Genomic DNA, 25,580 nt, shown 5'->3' with positions numbered 1-25,580 from the left:
TTTGTTCCTCTTATAGGCACCTTATCAGTGCCCTGATGCGGTTGTCCCCTTGCATGTTCCTCTTGTACCTCAGCTGGGCCAATTCGATGGCCTAAGTGCTCAAATTGAGCCATTTTGTCTCACTTTGAAAAAAACTAGGACCTATTATGCGTGTGTTTTCTTTTTTTCATAGCCCTTCTCCTCGCCCCCCTTTCCACGTTGGCCTTGGTCTGTGTAGTTTGTCAGTCCCCCCTGCCTTTCTCTGCTCTTAAGTTCGAAGCTATAGCCTTGTGAGGGGTCAGTGTTTCCACTCCAGCAGTGTCAACTTCAATCTGGGGCGATTTGGTGTGAAATGTGTGCCATGGTGTGGGGGCTTGCAGGTCAAAGCCCCAGTAATTGATGTTGCTTATTCATCTGCTTTTCCTTGTCTACTCTCGGCAGCGGCGCAGCAGCCGTTTTTGTTTGTCTAAATTGTTTGAAGATTTACTGTAGGTCTTAGGGCCCTGAGAAGCATCCCCCTGCTGCACTTTGTCTGTGTTCCTACCTAGCAGGGGGTTCAGCACCGGGGACACACAATGGCGCCCGCACAAAGGAGGCTTCCCCCCAACACAAGGCCTGGAGGACATCTCATAGCATGATACTCAGCACTAGGGGACACACAATGGCAGAGGCACAAAGAAGGCTTCTCTTAAGACAGGACATCTAGCATGACAAGCAGGGCAGCTCTCACTGTAATTAGCCATGGAGCCAGCCTGACCAATGGCCTTATGAGATCAGTGAACTATCAGTAAACAGTATTAAAAACCGAAAAGGGGAGGGAAAAGGTTATTGGCAAATTTGGTCTTGTGATGCAGCAAACCAAATTATAATGATGCACTATTAGTAGAAGATATGGCTTTTCAAAGATAAGAAAGTCATATTTGAAATCCATCTCTCTGCTCTAGTCTCGGGTCGACTGATCTCTCTCTTCCACTTCATTCCCTCTGAGGAACGGTGCCTGCTAGCTGAAGCGCAGGATGAAAATGCTGGATCTGTTTAAGCACAAAGAGGACCGTAATGACGGAGCCACGTTTAATCTGGCCTGCTAGCATGTCAGACGGCTGCATGGGTGGTACGTCCTCCAGGGCCTTTGAAGAGGGGCCGATTTAGAGCCGAGATTTGGATCATTACACAATAAAGAACACTTCATAAGTACTGAAGTGAGTTGGAGAAATGACGGTTAATGATGTTGACAGCAATTCACCTCTGCTGAATTACAGAAAGATTTGACTCAACTTGCCTTCTTTAATGAGCCTCACTCTGTAAAGGTAATGGGCCAGCGGTAAGACACGGAGAGAGGCGGGGAGGGGAAACAGTGGGGAGAAAGTGAGAGAGAGTGGGAGGGATTTATTCCCTTTCTTCTTGTTCTCTGGGAGCCGAAATGCTGCCATTGGTTTACCCTGGGCTAATATACTATCACATACCTGTCTTTAAGCTGTTATATCTGAAAAGCAGAGAAAGATAGGCCATCTTTAAACAGGAAGTATGACATGTTTGAGTAATCTCCATTGCTTAAAACACTCTGTGTGCAAATTCATCACTAAATCTAATTCTAGATTGACATTTGAAATGAAAACAAGTTCTTCTTTTCTTCTCCGTATTATTCTGGAGGAGCCATTTGTGAAAAACCTTTAAACTTGGATTTCCGATGTGTTGACAAAATAGACTATAAATCACAGCACTAGTCTCGGTGGCGTCACACATTGTTTTCTGAAGAGGCATTCTGAAGGTCATTGATGGCGATCGCCATATCGGTAATGCTGACTCACCCTAACTCTGAGCTACCCAGACACAGGCAAAGAAGTAGAGCTGAGGCAGGATTTTAGCCTCCTTGCATTAAGGAAAAATGCAGCTACAGTGCGTTACGAGATCCCTGCTCCAGGCAGTTTGTACAGATAGTTAAATGAGCTACCAAAAGTCCCCTTTGTACCAGGCTGTACATTTGTTTATGTCTGCTGTGAATTTAGGCATTTTAAAGCTCCTTTCTATTTGTGTCAGTTTCGACGACCTCTCTGGACAAAGTGATACCTCCTATCTCTGTGGGTAGGAGGTAGCTCTGACAAAAATCTCCTCCAGTTGTTGTTCAACTGAGCAGTGTGTTACTCACTGTGATATTTGCTGTAAAAAAAAATGTAAAAAAAAGGCTGATTCTTCAATGTGCATTAAATCTTATTTTCTAACACCTATCCCATCTCAGTGGTTAAAGGCATTAAGAATTGCTATAGGCTAATGAAATTGTCAGTCTAGTCGTTGATGACCTTTTTTTTTGCTTTTGTAGGTGATAAAGAAGTATCAGTTAATTTCAGTCTGAATCATAACCAGTCAAAAACTCCTGACAGGAGCTTTAACATGGGACCTAACACAGATTCTTTGGCTTTTGCAGCCAGCCTCAAGAGGGCACTCGAGGAACTGCAGTTTTCAGAACTTGCACTTCTGTATTGGCTTCATTTCTAAACAACAGAGGCTTCCACTTGGTTACACAACGTTGCATTAAATATTTATTATACAGTTTGACACCTAAATCCACTTTGCATAAGCAACCTGGATAAATGGGATTAACTGCCGCCATTAAAATGATGATTTTCTAATAACTAAACAATGTTCTGACACTGGCTTTGACTGGATCAAAAGCGTGAAAGGTTAGATCTCTTATAAAAGGTAATATCTCTGTCTTAAATATTTTCTAAATACTTTTCCCATACTGATTATGTTTTATAGATGATTGAACAAGCTGTATGAAGGACCAGATTTGGCCCACGGGCTGTCAGTAATGGTCTGCTTTATGTAACTCTCAGAGAGCTTAAACTTAGGCCATTGTTCAATAAATAACCGCACTTTCACACTGAAGTTTGTCATATAGTTACGAGCGTTCTTCCAATAAGTGTCCATCACTGACTGTGATCTTCTTCTTTGTCTGCACTTTGAGTTTTATTCCCCCTTCTTGGATCAAATAAGCCTATTTAGACACTTCTGGAGCATAGACACTGATTCCAGCCTACAGCTCGTTTGCTATTTCTAATCATGCATGTTTATATGCAAGTTTGTGACAAAAAGCTTAACTGACAGCGCGACAGTTGATTTGCTGTTCTATTTTTTTCTTCCTCATCTGACTGTCATCCCATCAAAGTAACATATCTGTCGGTGGCTTTGAGTGTCTCACGCTGAATGATAAATATGTACATCCAGTGCCAATTATGCATCGACAGAGATGTCACGAGGAATGTAACATTTAAATTAAAATGATGGCATTCAATTTCAAAATGCCTTGTGCAGTGACATGTTCTATTATCTCCCTCCGAGGTGTAAGACAAGGCAAAAACAACAACGATGAGTGAAGGAACTATCCCAAAGGTCAAATCAATAACTTTGTTTTTTCTCTGCTTTGTCTTGTTGGCACACCTATGTGTCAATCATTAAGACTATTAATAGGCTTGTTAGAGCTCAAACGTACTCATGGCTTTTACTGTCATCTTGGAAAACTAAATTCCCCCAACCTTACTAGCTTTAGAGAGCCTTTAAAGTCTTCTGGCTTTAAGTATAAGAGTAGGTCATCGTTAGTCTTACAGCTATGTTGATTTCTTTGGGATATTTTAACTTGACAAATATAATAGCATTGTGTTGTACGTTGAAGTGCAGCAGTCTCTTCCTCATAGGGAAAAAATAAAAGGCATGATACTTTAATTGGCAGGACTACTTGTCTAATTATCACTTTTCTGCTTGCTCTCCATGCTGAGATTATGTAATTATCTCTCCGGAACATTGTAGAACGACATTGCGTCTGTGTGTGTCATTTTCTGAGACGCCTCTGTACCTGACACTCAGCAAGCTGCTTAATAATATGCTAGAAAGGCAGCTAATTATATTATAATAACTGCTTCATGAAAGCAATAAGGCAGGCCGGTGAGTGAATGATAGCACTGATTGACTTTATCTCAAATTATTAGAAACACGCTGAACAGGAAGTTCTTTAACTGCAAATGTGTTTATCCATTATGCCACTAGAGTTCTGAACGTTTGCATTTGTTGTCATTATGCAAATCACAAGCTTATGCTAAATGATATGTTACTCCGCAATGATATTTTCAGCAAATTGAATCCCTTATCAAGTTAATTACTCCACTGTTACAAGCTCCCCAAGCTAGGATATCCCAATTAAAGACTACACCTGTTCCATTTGTGGGATTTGTATTTGTTACATGTGTCATTACATGTCCTCCTGCAGAGCACAGGTTTGTCAGTGGGGGCAGAACCAGCAGTTAGACCCCTTACTGGGCTTCCATCCTGCTTCTGCAAACATCTCAGGCTCACTGGTGTCGTCTAGTTATGGGATCCTATGCAGAGAAGAGGCAGGAACACAGCTGACACACACATCCGCAGCACCTGGGGAGGAGGGGGGAGGGGGGTGGGTTTAGATGGGTGATCTGCCTGTGCACCACCAGCAGCGGCGGCATCAACAGCAGCAGCCATAGACTGCTTTCGAAACTTTTTAATTAGCACTAATTACCTTTGCAGGAAAATGTTGAGGCTTGAAAGGATTTGTGTCAGCAAGTGGGAGATCAAAGATTGTGGTGCTGTGCATTTTAATCTGAACACTGAAGGGTAATAGGGAGCTGTTTGTGTGTTGGAGAGAGGGGAGAGGAGGAAAAGAAGCATCCCAGGTGGTTCTTGAGCATTCTACTTCTGCTAATACTGTCTACCAATCACACCACAGGTCCTGTCATATTATAAAATTTTCCACTAATGCTAAGAAATTAACTTTGGGTTTTTTATTGTTGAACTGAACCGTAGCCTTCCCTCACTTTTCTTCTTCATCTGGGAGCTTGCATTCCTCAGCGTCACTTTGTGCACACGCATGTGATTCTGCGCGTGCCGCCTCATCACACTGACAGGCATTTCATAGAGGTGGTTTTTAATGCATGCCTGGACATCACTGTGGCAGGGTCATCCATCAGACTTCAAGACAACATCGATCATTTGCCATGAAGAGAGCGCGGGGGTAGTGATTATTTGCTATTAGGTGGATGCTGAGGCATACAAATGGCTGGCAGTTGACAGTTGAACTCACTCAAACGTAATGCGGGATGGCTCCCCCCCTCTCTCAGGGAAATGTTGACAAGCACTGAGCCTGAACACTGTAATGACAGAGTGTGCAGGCAGACAGGGCACTGAGGGATTCTTCCTCAAAGATCCCACCAGCTATTATTTAATGTTCTCTTTATTGTAACGCAGAAGAATGTGAGTGTATTTCAAGATACATGTTCTGTTGTCTTATACCTTATATTTACTGTACCGTAGTTTTATCTTCATGTTAATAGTGGCTTCTAACACTATGATACAAAGAAAGATACAATATGAAAATAGGTAGATTGATGTGATATGATGGGCAGGTGTATACAGTATGAAATATACCATGAATAAAAAGGAAAGATTGATAACAATAGATAGTTATATTTGATGCAAAGATAGGTAGATACGATTGATAGAGGATACGATAGATCTGATATAAGAGAGACAATGGGTTGTTATAGAAAATATAAGTAGACAGATGGGTTAAGATAGATGCAATCATTTCATGTGGTTCAATTGACAGGATAAGAATAATGCAACATGATACTTGGGATAGATATCATAAATAAATATAAAATTACAGCTTTCACTAAAAAAGGTATTTATGTTGAAATCATGGATAAGGAAAGGTGAAGAAAAATAGGTTGATTTAAGATAGACATAATACAATTGATACACACCATAAATGGGTTGTAATGATGTACGTAGGTAGGTAAGTCGGTAAGTTGGTAGGAAGTTAAGTCAGTAGCAAGGTTGGTAAGCAGGCCGCTAGTTAGCAATGCAGGTAGATAGTTCAGTAGCTATGCAGTTAGGAATATAGGCAGATATGAATGCAGCCGATACAAACATGGGCTGGCAGCAACGTGGGGAAATAGATGTGTGGGAAGGTTGGCAGGTAGGTAGATAGGTAAATATAGTAGCTGGACAAGAAGGAAGGAAGGTTAGAAAGTAGGTAGGTAGCCAGCATGGTAGCATGGTATGTAGGTAGCTAGCAAGTAAGGTATCCTATCAGCTAAGTGGTTAGGTTGCTAGCCAGTAAGGTATCCTGTCAGCTAAGTGGTTAGGTAGGTAGGTAGGTAGGTAGGTAGGTAGGTAGGTAGGTAGGTAGGTAGGTAGGTAGGTAGGTAGGTAGGTAGGTAGGTAGGTAGGTAGGTAGGTAGGTAGGTGGATGGATGGATGGATGCATAGATAGATAGATAGATAGATAGATAGATAGATAGATAGATAGATAGATAGATAGATAGATAGATAGATAGATAGATAGATAGATAGATAGATAGATAGATAGATAGATAGATAGATAGATAGATAGATAGATAGATAGATGGACGGATGGATGGATGGATGGATGGATGCATAGATATAGATAGATAGATAGATAGATAGATAGATAGATAGATAGATAGATAGATAGATAGACAGACAGACAGACAGACAGACAGACAGACAGACAGACAGACAGACAGACAGACAGACAGACAGACAGACAGACAGACAGACAGAGGTTGGAAGGTAGGTAGCAAGATATAGGTAGATAAACAGATAAAGAAGGATCTTACCATTTACAGCAGTCCCAATACAAAACATCCAACACTAAAAATAAAAACGCATGCATAAAATAACTACTCTCAAAATACTCAATTGTGTAAGAAAACTTACAAATGAGAAAATCAAATAAATCTGTTAAACATTATAAAATATCAAGTGTGCAAAATTCACTTGTAATGTCTAAAAATCTCAATTTACTTAATACAGTTTGGATAAATGTATGTGTTTAGGTATAAACAAAATTGGTATATTCATGTTTTATCCTGCAGAACTTGCTGTTTAATATGAAGCATGCTTATTGCAATCAGCCTAGGCTTATTGACCCTGTCACTGTAATTCTACAGTATTATAAACACTTAAAGAAGTGTGAGCCTGTGTAGCATGCAGGAGAAGCCTGTGTGTGTGCTTGTTTGTGCCGCATTGATGTCCTCACTGTCTGAGATGCCATCAGGGAATTGATTTTCAGCTCGCGCTCACTGAGGAGGGGAGGCTGTTTGTCATGTGGATAGACAACTAATCTTTCAATACAAACATTCACAAGACGCATGGCCGTACTGTGAGCACAGACCAGACTCAATGTGAGGAGGGAAGAGTTGTGGAGGCTGTGAAGGAGCTCAGAATCACCGGCGTACTGCTTGGCTTGTCTGATGATGTATTTCAAAGTGGACAATATAAAGTTGATCATTGGAAGTGGCTGTCATTCTGTCTGGCCATGAAACAAACCTCAGATTTTGAAACTTTAAAAAAGATGTCCACCTTTCTAGGAAGAGTTGTTCACATACCTCTTTTTCTCTCCTGATACTGATTCCAATCTTCAGATTTAAAGCTGCTGTGAGGAACATTCAGTTTGCGTTGATGTTGGTGTCCCTGTGGACAGAGGTGAAACATCTTACTTCATTGTTGGTCCTGTTTTGACAAAAATGTTATCCCACTGTCTTTAAACAACTCTAACAAAGCTGTCAGTCTTTGTCCTCGAGAAGTGTTAACCAGGTCTGTTTGCTGTTAATTGCCTTATCTCACACCAATCTAGTTGCAGCAGGAAAAAGCATTGAAATTTACCATTTACACATTGTCAGGCTTGTTGCTGATGGTCTGGTTTGCTCTCTAGGTCATTTAGTGGCATTAGTATTAATCTCAGTCAATTTGATAATCAACTAAAAACATGTAACAAGAGGTTTGAACATCAGATATTTACTCTGACTCATCAGAGTGAAAGGACAAATTATACAACACATGGATTGATTAAATTTTGCTGGTGTTGACTGACACTGTTTTAATTTTGATATGATCCTTCAATGGTCTCGAGAGGAATTTTTGATTTGCATCAATTTTGGCGCCCCCTGTGGACAACAATGATACCTCTTTACTATAGGCCCTTATAACTGCTATTTGAAGGTGGGATATTTATGCCCCTAACACACTGCACTGTGGAAGGTATGGTGACCGAATATCACTGTCTTTCAAATGTGTCACTTTCAACAGCTCTGCCTTTGTACATGTCAACAAAGGTAGTCTCTGCAATTCGCTGTACCTCCCTTTGTCTGGCACCCCTTTATGTGCAAGCAGTTTTAGACATAACTATTGCAATATAGTACAGTATGTATAAATGTTGTTGCTGATGGTCTTGTGTTCTTTATTACATCATATGGAGGCATTAAAAAAAGATTAATTTTAGTCTATTTCGTATCCAACAAAAAAACGCTCACAGGAGCTTTAACTTGTTCTGGTATTGGTATCAGGTAACTAATTCTGGACTCTTTTTTTTCTTCACCGAGAAAGAGGCAACTCTCTTTTTCCTGTCAATCGGGTCATTGTTCAAGCTTAGACTTCATCCCAGGCCAAACCGGGGTCAAACAAGGCTTATGAGGCTAGACCTGATAGGAATGTCTGTCAAGTCCTTATCCCCTGGTCAGGGTTGATCCAGGGTCATTAATCAGACATGGATTGGAGATGCAAGGGGAAGCATGAGGCCAGGTGATGCTGACCTCAGTACAGTGCTGGCTTTGATTTTGTCTGGCCCTGGCTCATCGTGTGTGTGTGTGTGAATTGACAGGATCAGTCCCTGCCTGATTCACAGTGCTCTCAGCCCTTCTGCCAGTGCTAATGACATTGAGAGAATATTAACCTCACACACTCAGCAGGAATATCCACAGGGGTAGTCTATAACTCAGACACTGCAGGATTCACAGCAGTATTATCACTCAGACACACCGAAACTAGCTTTAAACATTCGACAGGCGCACCATGGCGCACACATTTCCAACAATTTAATTTGCACTTCTCACATAATAGCCTCATATAGCATGAAGTAATGAGCGGCGATATTTAACTTCTTCATGAACAAAGAACTTTGCTAATTATGTTTCACAGATTTGTTCTTGCTCGGATTTGTTTATGCTCTCTAAAAAGATATTTTTGTTTTGGGAAATGATGAAACCCCGTGTAAAGTTCAATCTGACACGCCACCTCCAATTGACAGCTTTGTAGCTAGTGATGCTTTTACACATAGCTTGTCAGGAGCGAGTATAGCGCAATATTCAAAACATATTAAGAGTGAACCCACATAAAGAGGAGATTTGCTGGCGGCACCAAATGTACTCTAATGATTTGCATCGCCATTAATAGTAATTTGCAGCTGCCTAGGAGGAGACGTGTAATCCCCTTCCCATGTGTGAATTGACATGCATTCAGGGAGGGCTGTGTGTGTCCTGGACGTGTGATCTTTAAATGACTGCCACCTGAGGCCTGGAAACACAGAGAGAGGAGTGCCACACAGAGCAGGGACTGTCTATACATGAGGGTGAGGGAGGGAGAGCTGTGGGGGGAGATAGAGACGGATAATGACAGTCTAATTTACCGTCGCCATCACAGATGCATGTACAGAGACGTGTTTAGGCCATAAAGTGTAGCTGCAGGGGAGAGTGCTGCTGGAACAGACCCCATCAGCACTGTGTGGAGGTGGTAGGGAGGATGTGGAGGGGGGCTTGAGGGGTTGCAGGGCATTAATTTGCTTTACTGATAATGTCGTCTTATTTAACAAGAGCTAATCCTGAAAGTGCTATATTTTGGTATTTCAGGATATTTATGTGTGCTTTTTTAGAGGCTTAGAGTGATGAAATGCAGATGGTATAAACTAATGGAAACAAAGTATATTAATAACTATAATTTTATCTTAAAGTGTTAGTTTTTTGTCAGAAAACTGAATAACTGTTGTCATAATATGCATTGTTCTCCTTCATCTCTTTGTAACAATATGACACAAATAGTTCTGGCAGGTCTTCTGGTTTCATCTGAACATTTTTTATTCATCTTATTTTATAGTTTAAGTAGCAATTTTAGTAAAAGAAGCAATTTTTCATCAGATTTTGTGAGAGAAATGTTCTTCTTCAGACTGTATTTTCATATTTTGCAGCCTAAGTAAACAAGACAGATTGTTAATATGCCATTACACTTGATTTAATATACTGAGTTGTAATGGAAATCACTGATTAATGATACCCTCATTGGGAGACTGACATTAAGAGTTTGGAGCATTGATAATTTACCTCAGTATTTACGAAGATAAAGGAGATCTTTTCAGTATACAGAGTGGTAAGAAACATCCTAATCTTTCCTGACTGTTTCAGGCTGAATGGCTCCATTTACCTTTCTTATTAAGTTTATTAAAGCCAGTCCACATACTGGGTTTCCAGGCCCAGTTCCTTTTCCCATTCATTACAGAACCTTATCCTCGCAGGCAATCTGAATTGTGCACTGAATAGTCCATTATGTGCATATGAAGGCCATCATGGCCTCAGTATTGGTCAATTCATCAAACATTTATCTGTTGCCTTTTGAGCATGACGCCATAATGACTGTCACTCTGCAGCTTTGGCCCTCCACATAAAATAACAGTGCATTGCTTTCCTGAACCTCTGTGATCTTTGAGAGGACACCAGACGTGTTAGCAGTGGACTGCAGCTGTGAGGGCTCCACGGCTTTCAAAGTGCATGCATGTGTGAGTTAGTGTTGCTTTTTTAGTTACAAAAGACTCAAGGAAGTTTCTCCTGTTGCAGCAGTGTCCAAGCACTATCTCACTATTTAAGATATAAAGGAGACTGAAAGGTTGTTTTAAAGTATTTTTCTGTCAAAGTCCACATTTGACCCTAACGGTATCAGAGTTTCTAAAAAACTGCCAACAAAGATTCATGTAGTTTCAAAAGCAGCAGACGTGAGGCAGGACTGTAACACGTGAAAGAGCCGAGTCTGTCGTCCTCCATTTCTCATGTGTTGCCTGAGGATAACTGACATGACACTAGCACACACCATTGGCAGGAGTGACTGACATTTCAGCCAATAATGGTCGAGAGTTTTCTTCCCTCTGTTGTCAGCAGTGGTTTATCAATCACTATGTCTGCATTAGTATTAGTGTATTGATCTGGCAGGCTCTGCTCTCCGGGTCAGTGTCTCCTCGCCTGTGTCCTTGTCTGTGTTTCTCACATCCTGCACTGCCTCCCGTGCATGATTGTCTGGTTCTGGCCAAATATTACTGTATGCAGTCTGTGAGTTTGAACAGGATCATGGCACTTCATTTAAAATTCGGCTCATACATGAGCTACTTATGCAAGCTCTAAAGCACACACGGACTGAAGCACACAGGGCTGTATGATGTATGATGGCGAGCTTACACAGGCTAAGTGGTCATCAAAGCGTAAAGACGGGCCGTGTGAAGTATTAGCTCTGACAATGAGGCTGATCATAATTATCTTAACAAGGAGAGGATTCATAGGCTCTCCTCGTTAAAGCTACCAGCCCCCCTCCCCCCAAACCCCTCACCCCTCTGTCTCTTAGCTAGTTAGAGGTTTAACAATGAAAGGATTTTACGTTTCGGTAGAAATAGTATGTTTCTAAATGGCTACTATTAGGTGATGTTAGATCAATATATGTTTCACAGATTTTTTTAAGTTATTTATTGATTTGTTTGTTTATTTTCTAAAAGGATTATTCCAAAAAATAAAATCACATTTGTGTTGATATGGATCAATAACAGTAACTAGCTCTTTATCTGCATAAGTCTCACCATCAGATGTATGAAACCCAGCAAAATTGCACCAAAAGTGGCAGTATATCTTTGATAATGACTCTAAATTTACCAAAAATTGAATTGAAAGAATGGCACATATGTATATTATCAAATAAAGTTATCATATATTAGAACAAAAATGTATGTCATGTTGACTTCACATAAATGTGTGTGTTCATTTGTGTTTTCCCCTTGTTTGCTGCTTTCCAAATCTCTATAGCACTGGGACGTAAGTCAATTATACTCATTAGTTTTGTTAAAAGCAAAAGCTGCTCTGTTTTTTTTTCTCCTTTTTTAAAGTGAAGTACTTTTACTGCACTGCTTAAACTTTGTTAGTTTTCCAAGCCGCACATTGAAAACAAGAACGCTTATAAAAAGTAATGAAAGCAGCCATGGAAATGTGCAGAGGGAGCAGAGCAAGCTGGAGAGTATTAGAAGTTCAATCCCGGCACTGTAGTTAATGCTGGATGGGACTCAGTGGCTCTCCCCTGGCTGTGAATTTAACTGATTAAATCAGCAAGTGCACGCAGCAGTGGTGACATGAAAACAACAATTAATAAGGCTCCCTCCTGCGCCACGAGGCTCCCTTTAACCGAGCAGCTAATAACATAACCCACAGGACTGCAGCCCATCATGCACACACACACACATACACACACAAACATATGCACACTTACAGGTGGCAATAGTTAGTTAGCAACTTCCGTGAAAGGCTAATGTAATGTTTATTTACTGTGGTGCACTATTATGCCATAGAACAAATTAATACAGAGATTATACTCGCAGATTAAGTACAACATTTCTTATCAGTTCAGAGCTGCATTGGAGCGTTTGGTCGAGCGCTTTTTCAGTGAAAGGATGCCGACCTGACCACTTGAAACTTTTTGCAAACTTCCCCGCTTTTAAGAGAGCTGCCAAATCCTGGTGAATTCTGCAACAAACCTGTACTTCATGTTGCACCCGGTTTACCTTTAAATTTCTAACTCACTGTTTTAATGTTTCATTCTCACAAAAGGTCTTCTAGGGACGGATGTTGCAAAGAAGCATCTGCTAGAAACACTACAATACTTGCATTAGATGGCTGTTTTCAGTTTGTCAATGTATGTTGTATCTGCACCTAACAAATAAACTACAGATACAAAAAATTTAAATATGTATTTATAATAAATGTGATGCTTAGTTTGGGACAAAAAGCCCAGCTAAGCTCATGCTCATGACAGACAGACCCCAGAACAGTGCCTGTGTTTTTAAATGCTGTTTTGTAATCACAAATTGGACTTTATTTGAAAATAAGTTGCACTTTTAAATTATTGAATGCTTCTACATACTGTCTGTACATATGCTCCATGTTGTTGAGTTGTGCTATTTATTTTGACGTGAGCTGCTGACCTCTTGGCCAGGTCGCCCTTGTAAATGAGATCTTGATCTCAATGGGACTCATCTGGTTAAATAAAGGTTAAATAAAAAAAATAATGCTCCCAGACTGCTACTTATCTCAATTTTCAGAAAGCAGAGCAAAACAGTACTTTTTCAAAGATTTTTTAAAGCCCATTTTTATCCAAAACAAACTACAGTAAGTTGTTCAAACTGCAACTACAAAAACACGACTGAAATCAAATAGTATACCTGAAATGCAGCTCTTTTCTGCGTTCTCTATAGATGAAATCCACTACCCTAATGGGCCTGTTTACTGTCATAAAAAAAGAGGCACCGTGGGAGAAGAAAAAACAAGCAAACAGAACAGGATTTCATAAAAACTGGCACATCTCTCCGTTCATCCATCTTGCCAGTGCATTAATCAGACCTGATAAGAGGTTGTCAACCAGCAGCTTTGCCAGCACACAGGCTAGCTGCTGTCAGCTGTTGTTGTTGTTGGGATCAGGTGTGTGTATGTGTGTGCGTGTGTGTGTGTGTGTGTGTGTGTGTGTGTGTGTGTGTGTGTTTGCAAAATGTTGATGTCTTTTGAAACAAGGCGGCTTGGTTTCCCTTTAACTTGCTAGTAAACAATGTATTACTGATCTGTAATTTTCCATCCCAGAATAATGTTGCAACATTTCGCCTCGTGGTTCAAAGTTGCTGCCTGTTCATCTACACTGTGGATGTGTTGCTGTATCAGAGGCCAAGGTGTAGCCCAAGTAGGCTGATCAGGAAAGCACAAGTAAGAGCAGCTGGAGCGTGATGACAGCTTGTGTGACGAACCAAAACTTTGACGTAAAAGTGAATAGAAAGATCCACACAGATCAAGTCGTGTTTGGAAAGTCAAAGTCTGAAATAATTCAAGAGTTTGCATTTTTACAGTATATGACCAATTTAAATATATTTTCTCCCTCCTTTACATTATGTTGACTTTCCATTACAAATGTAACTGTACATCCTACCCCACCCCCCCATAGCTTCCTGCTCCACACCATCCATTTGCAGATTGTCATGATAAAGGTGTTATATTTACATAGCTCTAAGCTGCTGTGTATCATGGCAGCCATTGACGCTAGGCAGATCCAGGGAGGAGCAATAGTTCACACTGCAGCTGTTTAGACCTCACTGTATCTTGAGTTTGTCATGCTGTAATATGACACTGTTCTCTGGAATTTATATTTACATAACCTGGTGTCAAGGTTACCAGTTTGTTTTCATGTACAGTACTTTTATTTTAAGAGTATCAAAGAAATGAAGGCTCAAGTGAAAAATTAGGCAAGTCTGATCATCAGAAATGTTGTGTTTGTTTAAAAATATCTGTTCCGTTAGCCGTGATTATGAAAAGTGGACTGTCTTTGTCGAGCTCTGGCACATTTAGATGTCAATGAAGTCCCCCAGGATGCTTAAACATGGCATGTTGACAGTATGAAGGATTAGACACAACACACACATTGCCTTCATGCACCTTGCATGGCGTGAACTTTGCAGGTCCCTAACATCACTCCCAACCCCACCCTCCATCACATTAATGCCTGTGTGAATGTGAATGTGTGAGCGAGAGGGGCAGAGAGGGAACGAGTCGAGGTGGCCCTTCACCTCTCCTGCAATGCGTCAGGAAAAGAAGCAGGAAAAATGTAGAATTCCTCTCTTAAAAACAAAAACAAAAAAGGCGTCCTTTGATGTTAAAAACCCGACACTAAACCCCCATCGTGCCACTGTTGCAAAAAAAAAGTTTCCCCTCCATTCCATGTGTGATTGCGAGTGTATTCCGGTTCCTCTGTGAAAATGATGGATGACAAGTTAAATTTGTGTCTGGGGAGTGAAGGTGAACTGTGACAGAGTGATTTGTCTTGGGAATGGAGGGTTAGGGTCAGGCGAAACTGGGCGCCTCAAGGCACAAGACATTGACAAATTCATCCTGCCCGCTGCATTTCTGAAGCCTTTTGTTTTGAATCCTGGCTACTCACAAGTGACCCCCATCCCTCATCCTGCCAGCCGCTGAAGGATGCCTCACCATGCCAGGGGAGCTCAGCACCACTAATTCTTGTCATTCACTTCCCTGACAGGCCCGGACCCATACTCTCCCGGCGTTTAAAAAGAGGCAGGGCTGAAATATTTATTTCTGCACAATAACGGCTGACCAGATTTAGAGCCATAACACTTTTTTTTTCCTGTTGCCTTGTCATTGCAGGTCACTGGCAGGCCTCAAAATGTTCACTGAGCTGGAAGAGCTGGTCGTCGACAACAATCTTCTCGGAAATGACCTCCGGTTTCCCAGGTTACCCAACCTCCACACCCTGACACTCAATAAGAACCAAATATCCTTTCAAACTAATCACTCACTATCTACCTCAGTTTGATTCACTGCCTTTGTGCTGACATGGATTACCAGCATTAGTATCAGAATAAACAGTTAACTGAGCTTACATGTATGAGTCAATACAAGGTTTTTGTGCTGCTAAAAGAAACAGTTATTAATGCCATGGTTTGGCAGGAAGGTGTGTGTGCTGCAAAAGAAACGAGAAGAACTTGTGTCACAGAGCTCCACACAGGACTAGTTTTTGAACCACAGAGACCTCTAGTGGAATCACATTTTAGAGCCAACATAACAGATGTGGGGTTTTATTTTCAAAGAGAATAAAAGGTGTTGAATTAAAAATACATTGCAAGCATGAGACATGAATTGATGTCGTGTACTTGCGGTCTTGTAATATCAATTACTTTAAATTATAGGGAAAGTTCTTCCAATCAGATTTTCTGCACTTGCATTATGCTTTACTTTACTGCTTTATCACTCTGAAATAAAATAAAGCAGTTATTTAATTTGTCACTAAACGCGCTAGCACATGCTCACAATTTGGCTCATTGGTTATAACGGCGCTGTGTGTTCCACCGCCCAAAGTAAACACAGTAAAAGCAGAGCTCTGCACAGCCACCCCTAGATTCAAGACACAGACATGCTGCGAGGCTGTTTATGATCAGTCAAAAATGTGTGAACTTCCCCTCCAAGCTTCAGAACAGGTTTAGCAATGTGTCCTGTTTTCCTCTGGTTATGCAGATCCTACTGGGTAACGATGCTCACGCTCTCTCACACATTCACGCACACACACACACACACACACACTTCCAGAGTCAACATTAAAACTGGGGCTCCTTGAAGTATGCGTCTGGGACTGTGTGCTGGGTTTTTTTGTGAAGTGGTCGGCACATGCTAATAGGCCAATTATGTACATCCTGTCGTGGCACGGTGCCATTTTTAAAGCTCGAGCGCTGCATTAGTGCAGTTGTATTTTGACACTTTGGGGCTCAATTTTCCAAGTGAATGTATTAGTGATGAATGTGCCTGCTTAGGGGTTGTTTGTTTTTTCCACGTATTCGCAAAAAAGTTTTCCACAGCACAGCTCTGGGAAGCACGAACTGTTTGAACCACAGGGCATCCATCATTTTGTCACTGTTCTGCACCCGGCCACCTAGGAAATGAAAGAGATCGAGAGAAAAGGGAGAGAGAGCGGCAGCCAAATTGTGTCACTACTATATGCCAAAGCCTGCACCTTAAATTGCCCCTCTGTCTGCCCGCTCTCACAAAGCCGGTGACTGGCCCCTTTGAGCAGCTCGGTAAATTTGACAGTGACGTGTTTTAGCGCAGACAGGCACGGGAGGGGCTGTGCGGGGAGTAAATGCTAATGTAATTAACAGCGCTAGGTCCTTGACATCCGCCCTTTGACACCTGACTGATATCGAGGCCCTGCTGGAACACTTGGCTGATGTGACCCCGTCACTGGAGTACCTAAGCCTGCTGGGAAACGAGGCCTGCCCCAACCAGCTGGTTAGCCTGGATAAGGATGAAGACGACTACCAGAGATACAGGTCTGTAAAAACATGAGCTGTGATGATTTCACTCATAAGTCTGATACAGATATTACTGTGACCTTTCTGGAAAGACTGATCCATAGACAGATATCATTCTGTGTGGCTTTATTCTGTGCTTTTAATGCTTTTGCTCCCTCATCTTGGTCTGAGGTTCAGGGTCGCCCACAACTGGATTTTTTTATTAGCACAGAGGATAAAGAAAAACAGGATTAAAGGCTGTTTGCCATTTGTATGAGCATATGTTGTTGCTAAAAGCTGCTAATTCACAAAACTATAATGCTTTTCTTCAATAATGTATGTCTTTTTATGCTGTTTTTTTTTTTTTTAACTCAGTGAGAATATTCCTGGTGAAATCAAGGTCAAAAGAAATTAAAACAAATACACTTTTCATCCAGACAGTTCGGAGTGATAGTTTTCGTAAGTAATGGATTTGGAGATGTTCCTTTTTTGTAACATCCAGCCCTCGACATTTCACAAGCAGACTGAGGACTCAACCACATCACTCTAAAAGCTTTGTCAACCGGCCCCGCTACACTCCAGTTTGCAAAATGGATTTCATGTGTGACTAGTCACCGCCACAAATGAGTGTTTACTACCCTGCCTTACCAGAGCAGATGATGCATTAAACATCAAGCTAGGCCTCAAGCCATGCAATATGACCACCATTTGTCAGGGTCCTTTACATGAAATGCGATAAAAGGCGAAAAGCATGCTCTCTTTTGTCTGTTTTAGCCCTAAGTGCTTGTTTCTGACTCTGTGTTGCCTATTAATCATTTACCAGCCATGCCTTTCTTGAATAATCTTTCTTCTCTCTTTTCTCTCTCTCCTTTCTCTCACTATACCTCCCCTCTCTCTCTCTCCCCCTCTTCTCACTTGCTTATCTTACTGGTGAGAGAAGCTGCTCTGTTTTGACTGACAACGTCTAGGGTCCTGTAATGTAATATTCATAATGTGTCACATAGTAAAACATCAGTTTGAGCGTGATGCAGATTTCATGTCTGACAAGGTTAGGCTGTATGCAGGTCATGACAGCATTGGCCTTGGGCAATAAATACCCAGCCCAGTGCCTTGGGAACTCTCAGTCTCTCAAGTGAAATAGCCTGGTGCGTTTCTTCGGTGCCCCAATTAGTGCAATGACATAGAAACACAGTATTCATTCATATGGTATTGTGTAGTCTGCAGGGAGGTTAAATGTCCTGTACTTATATGACAATGCATGTGCTCAGTGGCCATTTGTAGTACTACAATAACATACAATTTTGAAGCGATATAATATCACATGTTCATCTTGGTCCGTGATTCTGCAGCATTCTTCTCACAGGACGCTGTCTCCTCTTAAAGCTGCGCTGTTCATGAAACGGAACTTCTCTCTTCTCTTTGTCTTTGTGGTGACTAAAGATGAACACATTTTATGTGACATTTTAACCTCTTATCTTGAGGAAAGTTATCTGCCTGTCAGATCTGCTCACTCAGAAGATCAAAGAGTTTTGTGCCTGAGGTGCCTCAACACTCAGCTGCTCTTTGTGTTCACTGAGATCCATAAACACAGCTGCATGATGGTCGGATTTAAAGGTTATCATCTTTACATGTTAAACCAAGTGTAAACACTTTATTAATAAGTTCCACTGAGCCCTAATTTCTTCCTGGAAAGGAACTAATATGTAACAAGAATGTCTTAGAAAGGTCCTTTGAAGAATTTAGAATTGATATACTTAAAATTAAATTTTGTTAATGATGAATATAACATTGTTAACGAAAGTACAGAGAGGTATGCTGATCAAATATCTAAATCATGCCCTTCTTTTAAGTTTAAATGGACAAACCAAATACAGAACAATTCAACCGATATTGAGACTGAATTTTCTAGACACAATACTGTACATGAATATTGCTTTAAATGCCTTCTATGTATTTTTAATACATACGATATATCCAGAATACCCCTTTGACAGTTTTTTAAACTGTAATTTAACGTGTCATCTTGGAGAAATCAATATAGACATTGCTGCTTACCTGGACTGTTACTTCTACACAATATAATAAGGCAATAATTGGGGACTTAAAGCTCCACTGAATACCATTTGGAGCTGGTTATGAAACAAACTGAAATAAATATTGATGCCTCTTAAGAGCTATGAAGGCAAATGAGAGTATCAGCATTAACACCGACTATTTCTATAAAGTTATTTTTAATACTGGAAGTTTATACTCACCAAAGTCTGAGGTTCATACCTACCCTGGAGCCGCAGTAGGTTTAAACCTCAGACTGTATAAAAAAAACAGATCTAGTCTCAGTAACATCCCAAATTAGTTTCTGAAATGGAATTTTGAAGCCCAACAATGGCGGTCACCATATTGAAAATGCTGACTCAACCTAACATTGTTTGACCTAGCAAGAAGCAAAGAGGCGGGCCTTTAGCCTCCTAGCTAGCTACTACAATGTGGCCAGCCAAGTTAGCCATGCAACAAATTATTATTGATTATGCCTAATACTTGTATCATTATCATCTTCAAAACAAACACCAGAGGTTGCTTCTTGGTGTAAGTGATAGCACGCAAGAGAAACATACTTTTTGACATTTTCCTCAACCAAGACTTTGGATTAGTTACATTTTCAACTGTTAAAAGCAGGATAATATTTTTGGTTAAGAAGCACTACTTACATGTACAGGACAAATTAAGTCAAGAGATATGAACTATCGTTTTGTCCACAGGGGGCACTAAATTTAACGCAAACAGAACATCACTTAAAGGAGCTTTAATATGTGATGTTAAAATTGCATTTAATTCTCCCCAGTTGACTCTAAATACACTTCTTACAAAATGAAATAAGATAAGAGTTAGAAATTATTGAACCTAGTATTTCTGTTTTTGTAGTTAACTCTACATCAAGCATTTCAAGGGCAGCAAAAAACATATTGTTGTCAACACATGTTTGGTGACATTAAATAAAGTGTATGAGCCTTTCCCCCCCTGTCATCCTCCCCCCTCCCCTCCCATCTCTCACTCTGTGCTCTCTTATCCTCCCTCTCTGGTTGGGTTGAATCATTAATATCCCTACTGGCTGACAGAGCCTTGTCATCTGCTCTGACCCTGTGATGGTAGGTTACCTATGGAGAATGACCCCACTGCGTGTCTCCCAAGGGCATCTTCACATTTCATCATGGAAATGCTCTGAACAAAGTCCTTTTACACAGGAGGGAGGGAGGGAGGGAGGGAAGGAGACACTGGATGGGTTTTGGGGGCCTCTTGGATTTGAGTGCTGGAAAAGGAGCTCATATTAGGGGTCAGGACCAGGTCGTTTTACTGTGTAATAATGTCCATATGAGACGTATTTTAAGCCTTTGTGATAGATGAACTCAGTGTTGTCTTATTGCCATGCAAGCTTTTTTCTCTCTGTTTTATTCTCTCCAAATGAAAGCAGACATTTCCCCCCTTGATTCTGCTCAGTTATTTTTCCTTCCGTGTCAGTCTAAACGGGATCTCCTGCATCTCTTCCTTATAATCCTCAGGTGTTGAAAACTTGACACGAGCTTTGCCATCTCCCCTCATCGCCATCGCCATCATCAATTTGTCACGGCTCTTTGCGCACAGGTCTTGTCTGTGCCCATATCCCCTCCCGTCCTTTCTCACCCTCCACTTAGGTGCTGCATGCATGTCCTCTTTTTTTTTTTTAGGCTACCAGCTCAACCCTGACATACTGGTTCCTCTATCCCTGCCTGCCTGTGAAAGGATCTGTTGTCATCTATGTATTCCAACCATTATCTTTTGACGTTTCTCTCCCTCCCAATGAAAGACAGAGTGTGTCTGAAAGCTTAGAGAGATATCTGTGATGCTGCCAGAATGACAGCTCTGGCAGACGGGTTGTATCTCCTTTCGTGCTATTTATATGTCGCACTTATTCTTATCAGCTTTGAAGGTTATAACATACAAGAAACTATCACCATTAAATCTGCATCACCATTAAATCTGTGTAAACAAGGTTTCTTTTCAAGTTTAGTTGATGCATGCATTTACATATTAGAAAATGTGTCAGTTTGATTAGTATGTGACGGTTAACACACTTCCTCAGATTCTCTGTTTGTCTCTTTGAGGCCTACTAGTAGACCTTTTAAAGAAATACAGCATTGTTTGAGTTGATTTTTTTCCCTCTTGCAGGTACTTTGTTCTGCACAAGCTGCCCCAGTTGAAGTTCCTGGATACGAGGAAAGTAACCAGAAAAGAAGTGATGGAAGCACAAGCAAGAGGAGAATTCATGAAAGTGGTCAAACCCAAGTCGGAAGCTGTAAGTTTTTTTCCACTTTGTTTTAAATTTCCTCTGAAGTCTCGAGTGGATTTGCCACATTCATCCTTTTCTCCCCTGCTCCATTCTCTCCCTTTATCCTTCCTTTCTTCTTGTGCATGCTTGACTGTCAGGCTGCCTGTAAAGAGAGGTCCCAGTACTGTGGCCCTTTTACAAAGAGTCTCCCTTTCCTATCGCTTCAAGTGTGCGTTTGTGTGTGTTGCATGTGAGCGCATGTGTGTAAATGTGTGTGACCACGGCCTGACCTGATTCCGTATGCATGAGCCCCAGATCAAAGACGACGGGCGGCTGTCCGGTCGCGCTTGTGTTGCCAAGTGTGACATGGCTGCCGATTGGAGTGACAGCTCACGTACACGCCGCTCACAATCGCTTAATTATCCCCAGCCCGTGCACTTATTCCTCCCTCTCTTGTTTTGGGCCACACAGACTAATTAGAGTTCGGGAGGTTCATAGATACACCCACTTCACCCCTCTTTTCTCCCTCTCTCTTCTTCTACCCCTTTGATAATGCAATATAAATGAACAGCTTTTGCCTAGATTTGATTTCGTGTAATTGTAAGGTCATGAAATATTTACTGTTCGGATCCGCTAAGCTGTGTCATTTCAAGGTCTCTGGGGCTCTGACAGTGAGCCTGGGAGGTTAAAAATGGATCCAGCGTAGCAGGACAGAAGGCATCCAATGACAAATCAGAAACATGTGAGTCAGATTCAGGTTTAAAGGTGCAAGACAAAAATATTTATTGTTCCAGACAATCAGCACTATCAGTTAGATAGTGTACTGTGTTAGTGTCAGCTCATGCTATGCTTTGTTCTTGTTTTTTAATGCAAGTGACAAGCAGGAAACTAAAACACTGAAATAATTTAACCTCAGTCTGACTTGTTTGGTAGATAGAGAGAAGTGGAATGAAAACACAGCTCGTCTTCTTTAAATAAAAAGAAGCTAAGGACCTCGACATGGATTTTGGCATCGTAAAGTCACTTTATAAGATATTATTTACATAGCTTGTCAGCGAGAAAGAAATGTTTGCCTTTGTCCCCGCAGCTTCAGATGAAAGGAGAGATAATCATTGATTCTAGCTGACATGATGTGTGTGTTTTTGTCTCTTTGAACTTGCTGTGTGTGTGATTAGTTATTCCTTATGCAAAATAAAAGGTTAAAGCTTTGATGCAAACACTCCTACCCTTCAATGCGCACAGTCTTACACACTTTTCCACTCTGCACACGTCTCTTATGAGCAGTTCTTCACTGAAGAGAAGATCTCTTCTCGGAAACATCCCTTGTCTGGACTCTTGGTTGTCACAGCAGCATTTTCATAACATTTCCTTTGAGGTAGATGAGATGTGATGTGTCAACTCTGGCTGACATGATGAGCCATGAGTACCTCCCGGCTCTAATTGTCCACATCATCAGAGTGATCGTAGGCTGACCGATAGTGCGGGCCACCAATTAATGAAATGACTGCGACACAGAAGGAACATGAGGAGAGATGATGGTATAATTAGATATTTGTGTTTGCTTTTATGTCTGGTACAGCAGGGTGTTGCTCATAACAGTGGCCCGTGGAACACTGTCTGCCATTTGCTTCATTACAAAGAATGGTAATTAGCTGTCTGGCTGTCGCTCGCGCCACCATTTGAGTCTCAATTAGTGCAAGAGAAAAAATACAGCAGCACAGACTTGATTTTAAAGGTTTATTTATTGAAATGATTTGACTTTTGCTGTGTCTTTTCGTTTTTTTCTCCCCCTGCGTTCAGTTAGTTTTCCTCTCAAAACTCTTTCCTACTGTTTACACTAGATGAATTGAAACCATAGAAACAGCAGCAACTGCAGCAGGGTTACAGTGAAACATGCCCACTTATGACAGCATTAATGTGAAAAAAGAGCCCCTTCTATCAGATCCTTCCCACTGCATGATGTATGTATTGGAATAGTTAATGGACTTGCTATAAGAAAGACACAGCTGAACTTTTAGACCTCTCTTGAGTCATGTCGGAGCGGACTGTGACCACACTTGTAACTCCTTTTCAATCAGACCGTTATGGCATGGCACTGAGCGGCAGCACATGGTTCTAATAAAAAAAAGTTATGGTCTTTAGCACAACTCGAACGCCATAACTTTCATACGTTTCCAATGTTTTCCGTGTCGACTGAATCACAACCAGACAGTCAAAGACCGGTTGTTGTGCAGGAGAGGCACATTAACAAGCCTAAGAAGACATTTTTGACTACAAACTCTCACTACAAAGATTAACTTCAGATTTATATTCCCTAACATATTCTTCAGTACTTTTAAAGAATAGAAAAAGAGAAAGAAAACAACAAAAAAAAGCTAAACCGGCTTATATTTTTAGCTGTCCACCAGTCTGTTTAGAACTGAAGCATTTCAGAGTAGAGGTGAAACATCTTCAAGAATTTATATCAAGTCCAGTTGTCTTGTTGAATCAAGCTTTGAATGACCATGATCTTGAGGACTGAGACCTTCACAGACTAGTTGGGGATGGTTTTGCCTGTTTTGAGTTAATGTACTCTAGTGCATCTGGAAACACCTCACCAAGTACAATAAAATCCTGAATAAAGTCACATTAGTATATAAGACACAGTCTGTTTGCGAGAGTCTCTTGGAGAGAAAAAGGTTTGAAGTGTCTTCCTAACTATTCCCATTGTGTTTATAAAACTCCTCAATGTCCTCTGTCCTCATTTGGAGTATCTCTAGCCACCGGTACAGTAGTTGAGCTCAGACTCACATTGGTACACAGAAACATTGATATTTGTGAGCAACTGCCCATGGCCCATTTGACTTAGACTCCCACCACTCACCCCTGCTGGTCACTTGTTGTCCTGTATTGAGGTATCTTTTCAATCAAACCAGCACTCCACAAGGGTTATTTACTTAACAGTATACAACCGTTTTCTTTAACCCTCCTGTTATCTTGCGGGTCAAATTGACCCATTTTAAAGTTCAAAAATCTAAAAAGAAATTGTTAATAAAATGAAAAAAAAATCAATGTAAAATAAAACAATCAAAAATGTAAGCAATGTTAAACTACTGTATTTCTATTTAGGTCTTTCCAATTTACATTAAAAAAAGTTTTAACATGAATGTTCTGACACTTTTAGATAATTAAATATGCCCCGGGTCAAGTTGACCCAGGAACATTATTGCTGTTCCTGAGAAACAAACATAACAGGAGGGTTAAATGCATGGTTATGACCTAATGAGGGAGAATTTTTTTTTAAAAATGGTGCCCCTAGCCTGGTCTGCATCACTCTGCACAGCTTGCTTTGCATTGCGAAGCGACCACTTGCAGTACAGAATGAATGGGAGTGAATTTCCAATGGCAGTGCGTGATGCTGGTTGCTGCTCTGGTGGTCCTGATGGCACATGTCCGTGACAAAGCTTTAGCTGGCATCATCTTGGAAAAATACCATAACATAATAAAATACCTCTCTCTGCATTTTATACTGGTATATTGGAATAGGACATAGCACATTTTTTTTTAGATGGAACAAAGGGTATTAAAAGAGAGCCTTATATACCAAATTTACATGAAGTTCTTACACAGCTAACAATAACTTTAATGGCTGATTGTGTCAGTGATCAGCTGGTTCTATGCACCCATACACTAGAAAAAATCATATCAAATCAAATTGAATAAATATAGAAACGTGCACAGATGTGCAGGACTTGATGGCAGAGGCTGCTTGATATATCTCTGGCCAGCAACCCTAACTGCCCCCACTCTGTTTCACCTTCAACAACAACTTGTGCCGAAACTTTCCCTCATAGTTATCCCAGTTCATCAGCTCCAAAGCAGTTCATGGAAACATGCTCAAATCCATTTCTCTAGTAGAAACCATCTGAAAGTTTGCCTAAGATATTCTTGATGATTGAATGAAACACGACTACTATGACCACAAAAATAAAGAACTGTTCTCGGATAAGGGTCCGAAAGTAATAAGACCGCATATAATGTTGTCACTTCTGGAATTGTTACCGTGTGTGTTCATGCAAGAGAGGGTTTGACACGGTAAGTGCGTGACAAGAAGCTGTTCCTTATTTGTATGTTTTGGTGTTTACTTCGAAGTCAGAGGGTGTTAATTTCCTCTTTCGGGCTTTAGTTTTATTGCATTTCTGAGCGGAAAGGACGAGTAATTGGACAGATAGGGATGCAAAGTGGCGAAGACAAGACAGCGAGAAAAAAAACCATGTATAAATACCTGAAGTAAACAAAACCAACAAAAAAACGAAAAACAGCCGGGACGACTGAAGTGTTTTCCCAAAACCACAACACTAA

General features: G+C 40.9%; 1 protein-coding gene across 2 annotated transcripts in view; it reads left to right on the top strand.

Annotated features, from left to right (window-relative positions):
• Positions 1 to 25,580, top strand: part of lrmda (leucine rich melanocyte differentiation associated) — a 264,296-nt gene that overhangs the window by 163,122 nt on the left and 75,594 nt on the right. For both annotated transcript variants that reach the window (XM_034682535.1, XM_034682536.1), the window contains exons 3-5: positions 15,303 to 15,429; positions 16,839 to 16,978; positions 21,140 to 21,266. In XM_034682535.1, the coding sequence (XP_034538426.1) occupies positions 15,303 to 15,429; positions 16,839 to 16,978; positions 21,140 to 21,266 (394 nt within the window). The remainder of the gene's footprint in view (positions 1 to 15,302; positions 15,430 to 16,838; positions 16,979 to 21,139; positions 21,267 to 25,580) is intronic.

Source organism: Notolabrus celidotus, chromosome 4, assembly GCF_009762535.1.
Source record: "Notolabrus celidotus isolate fNotCel1 chromosome 4, fNotCel1.pri, whole genome shotgun sequence".
Taxonomy (NCBI): Eukaryota; Metazoa; Chordata; class Actinopteri; order Labriformes; family Labridae; genus Notolabrus; species Notolabrus celidotus.
This window is presented reverse-complemented; position numbering and strand designations above follow the sequence as displayed.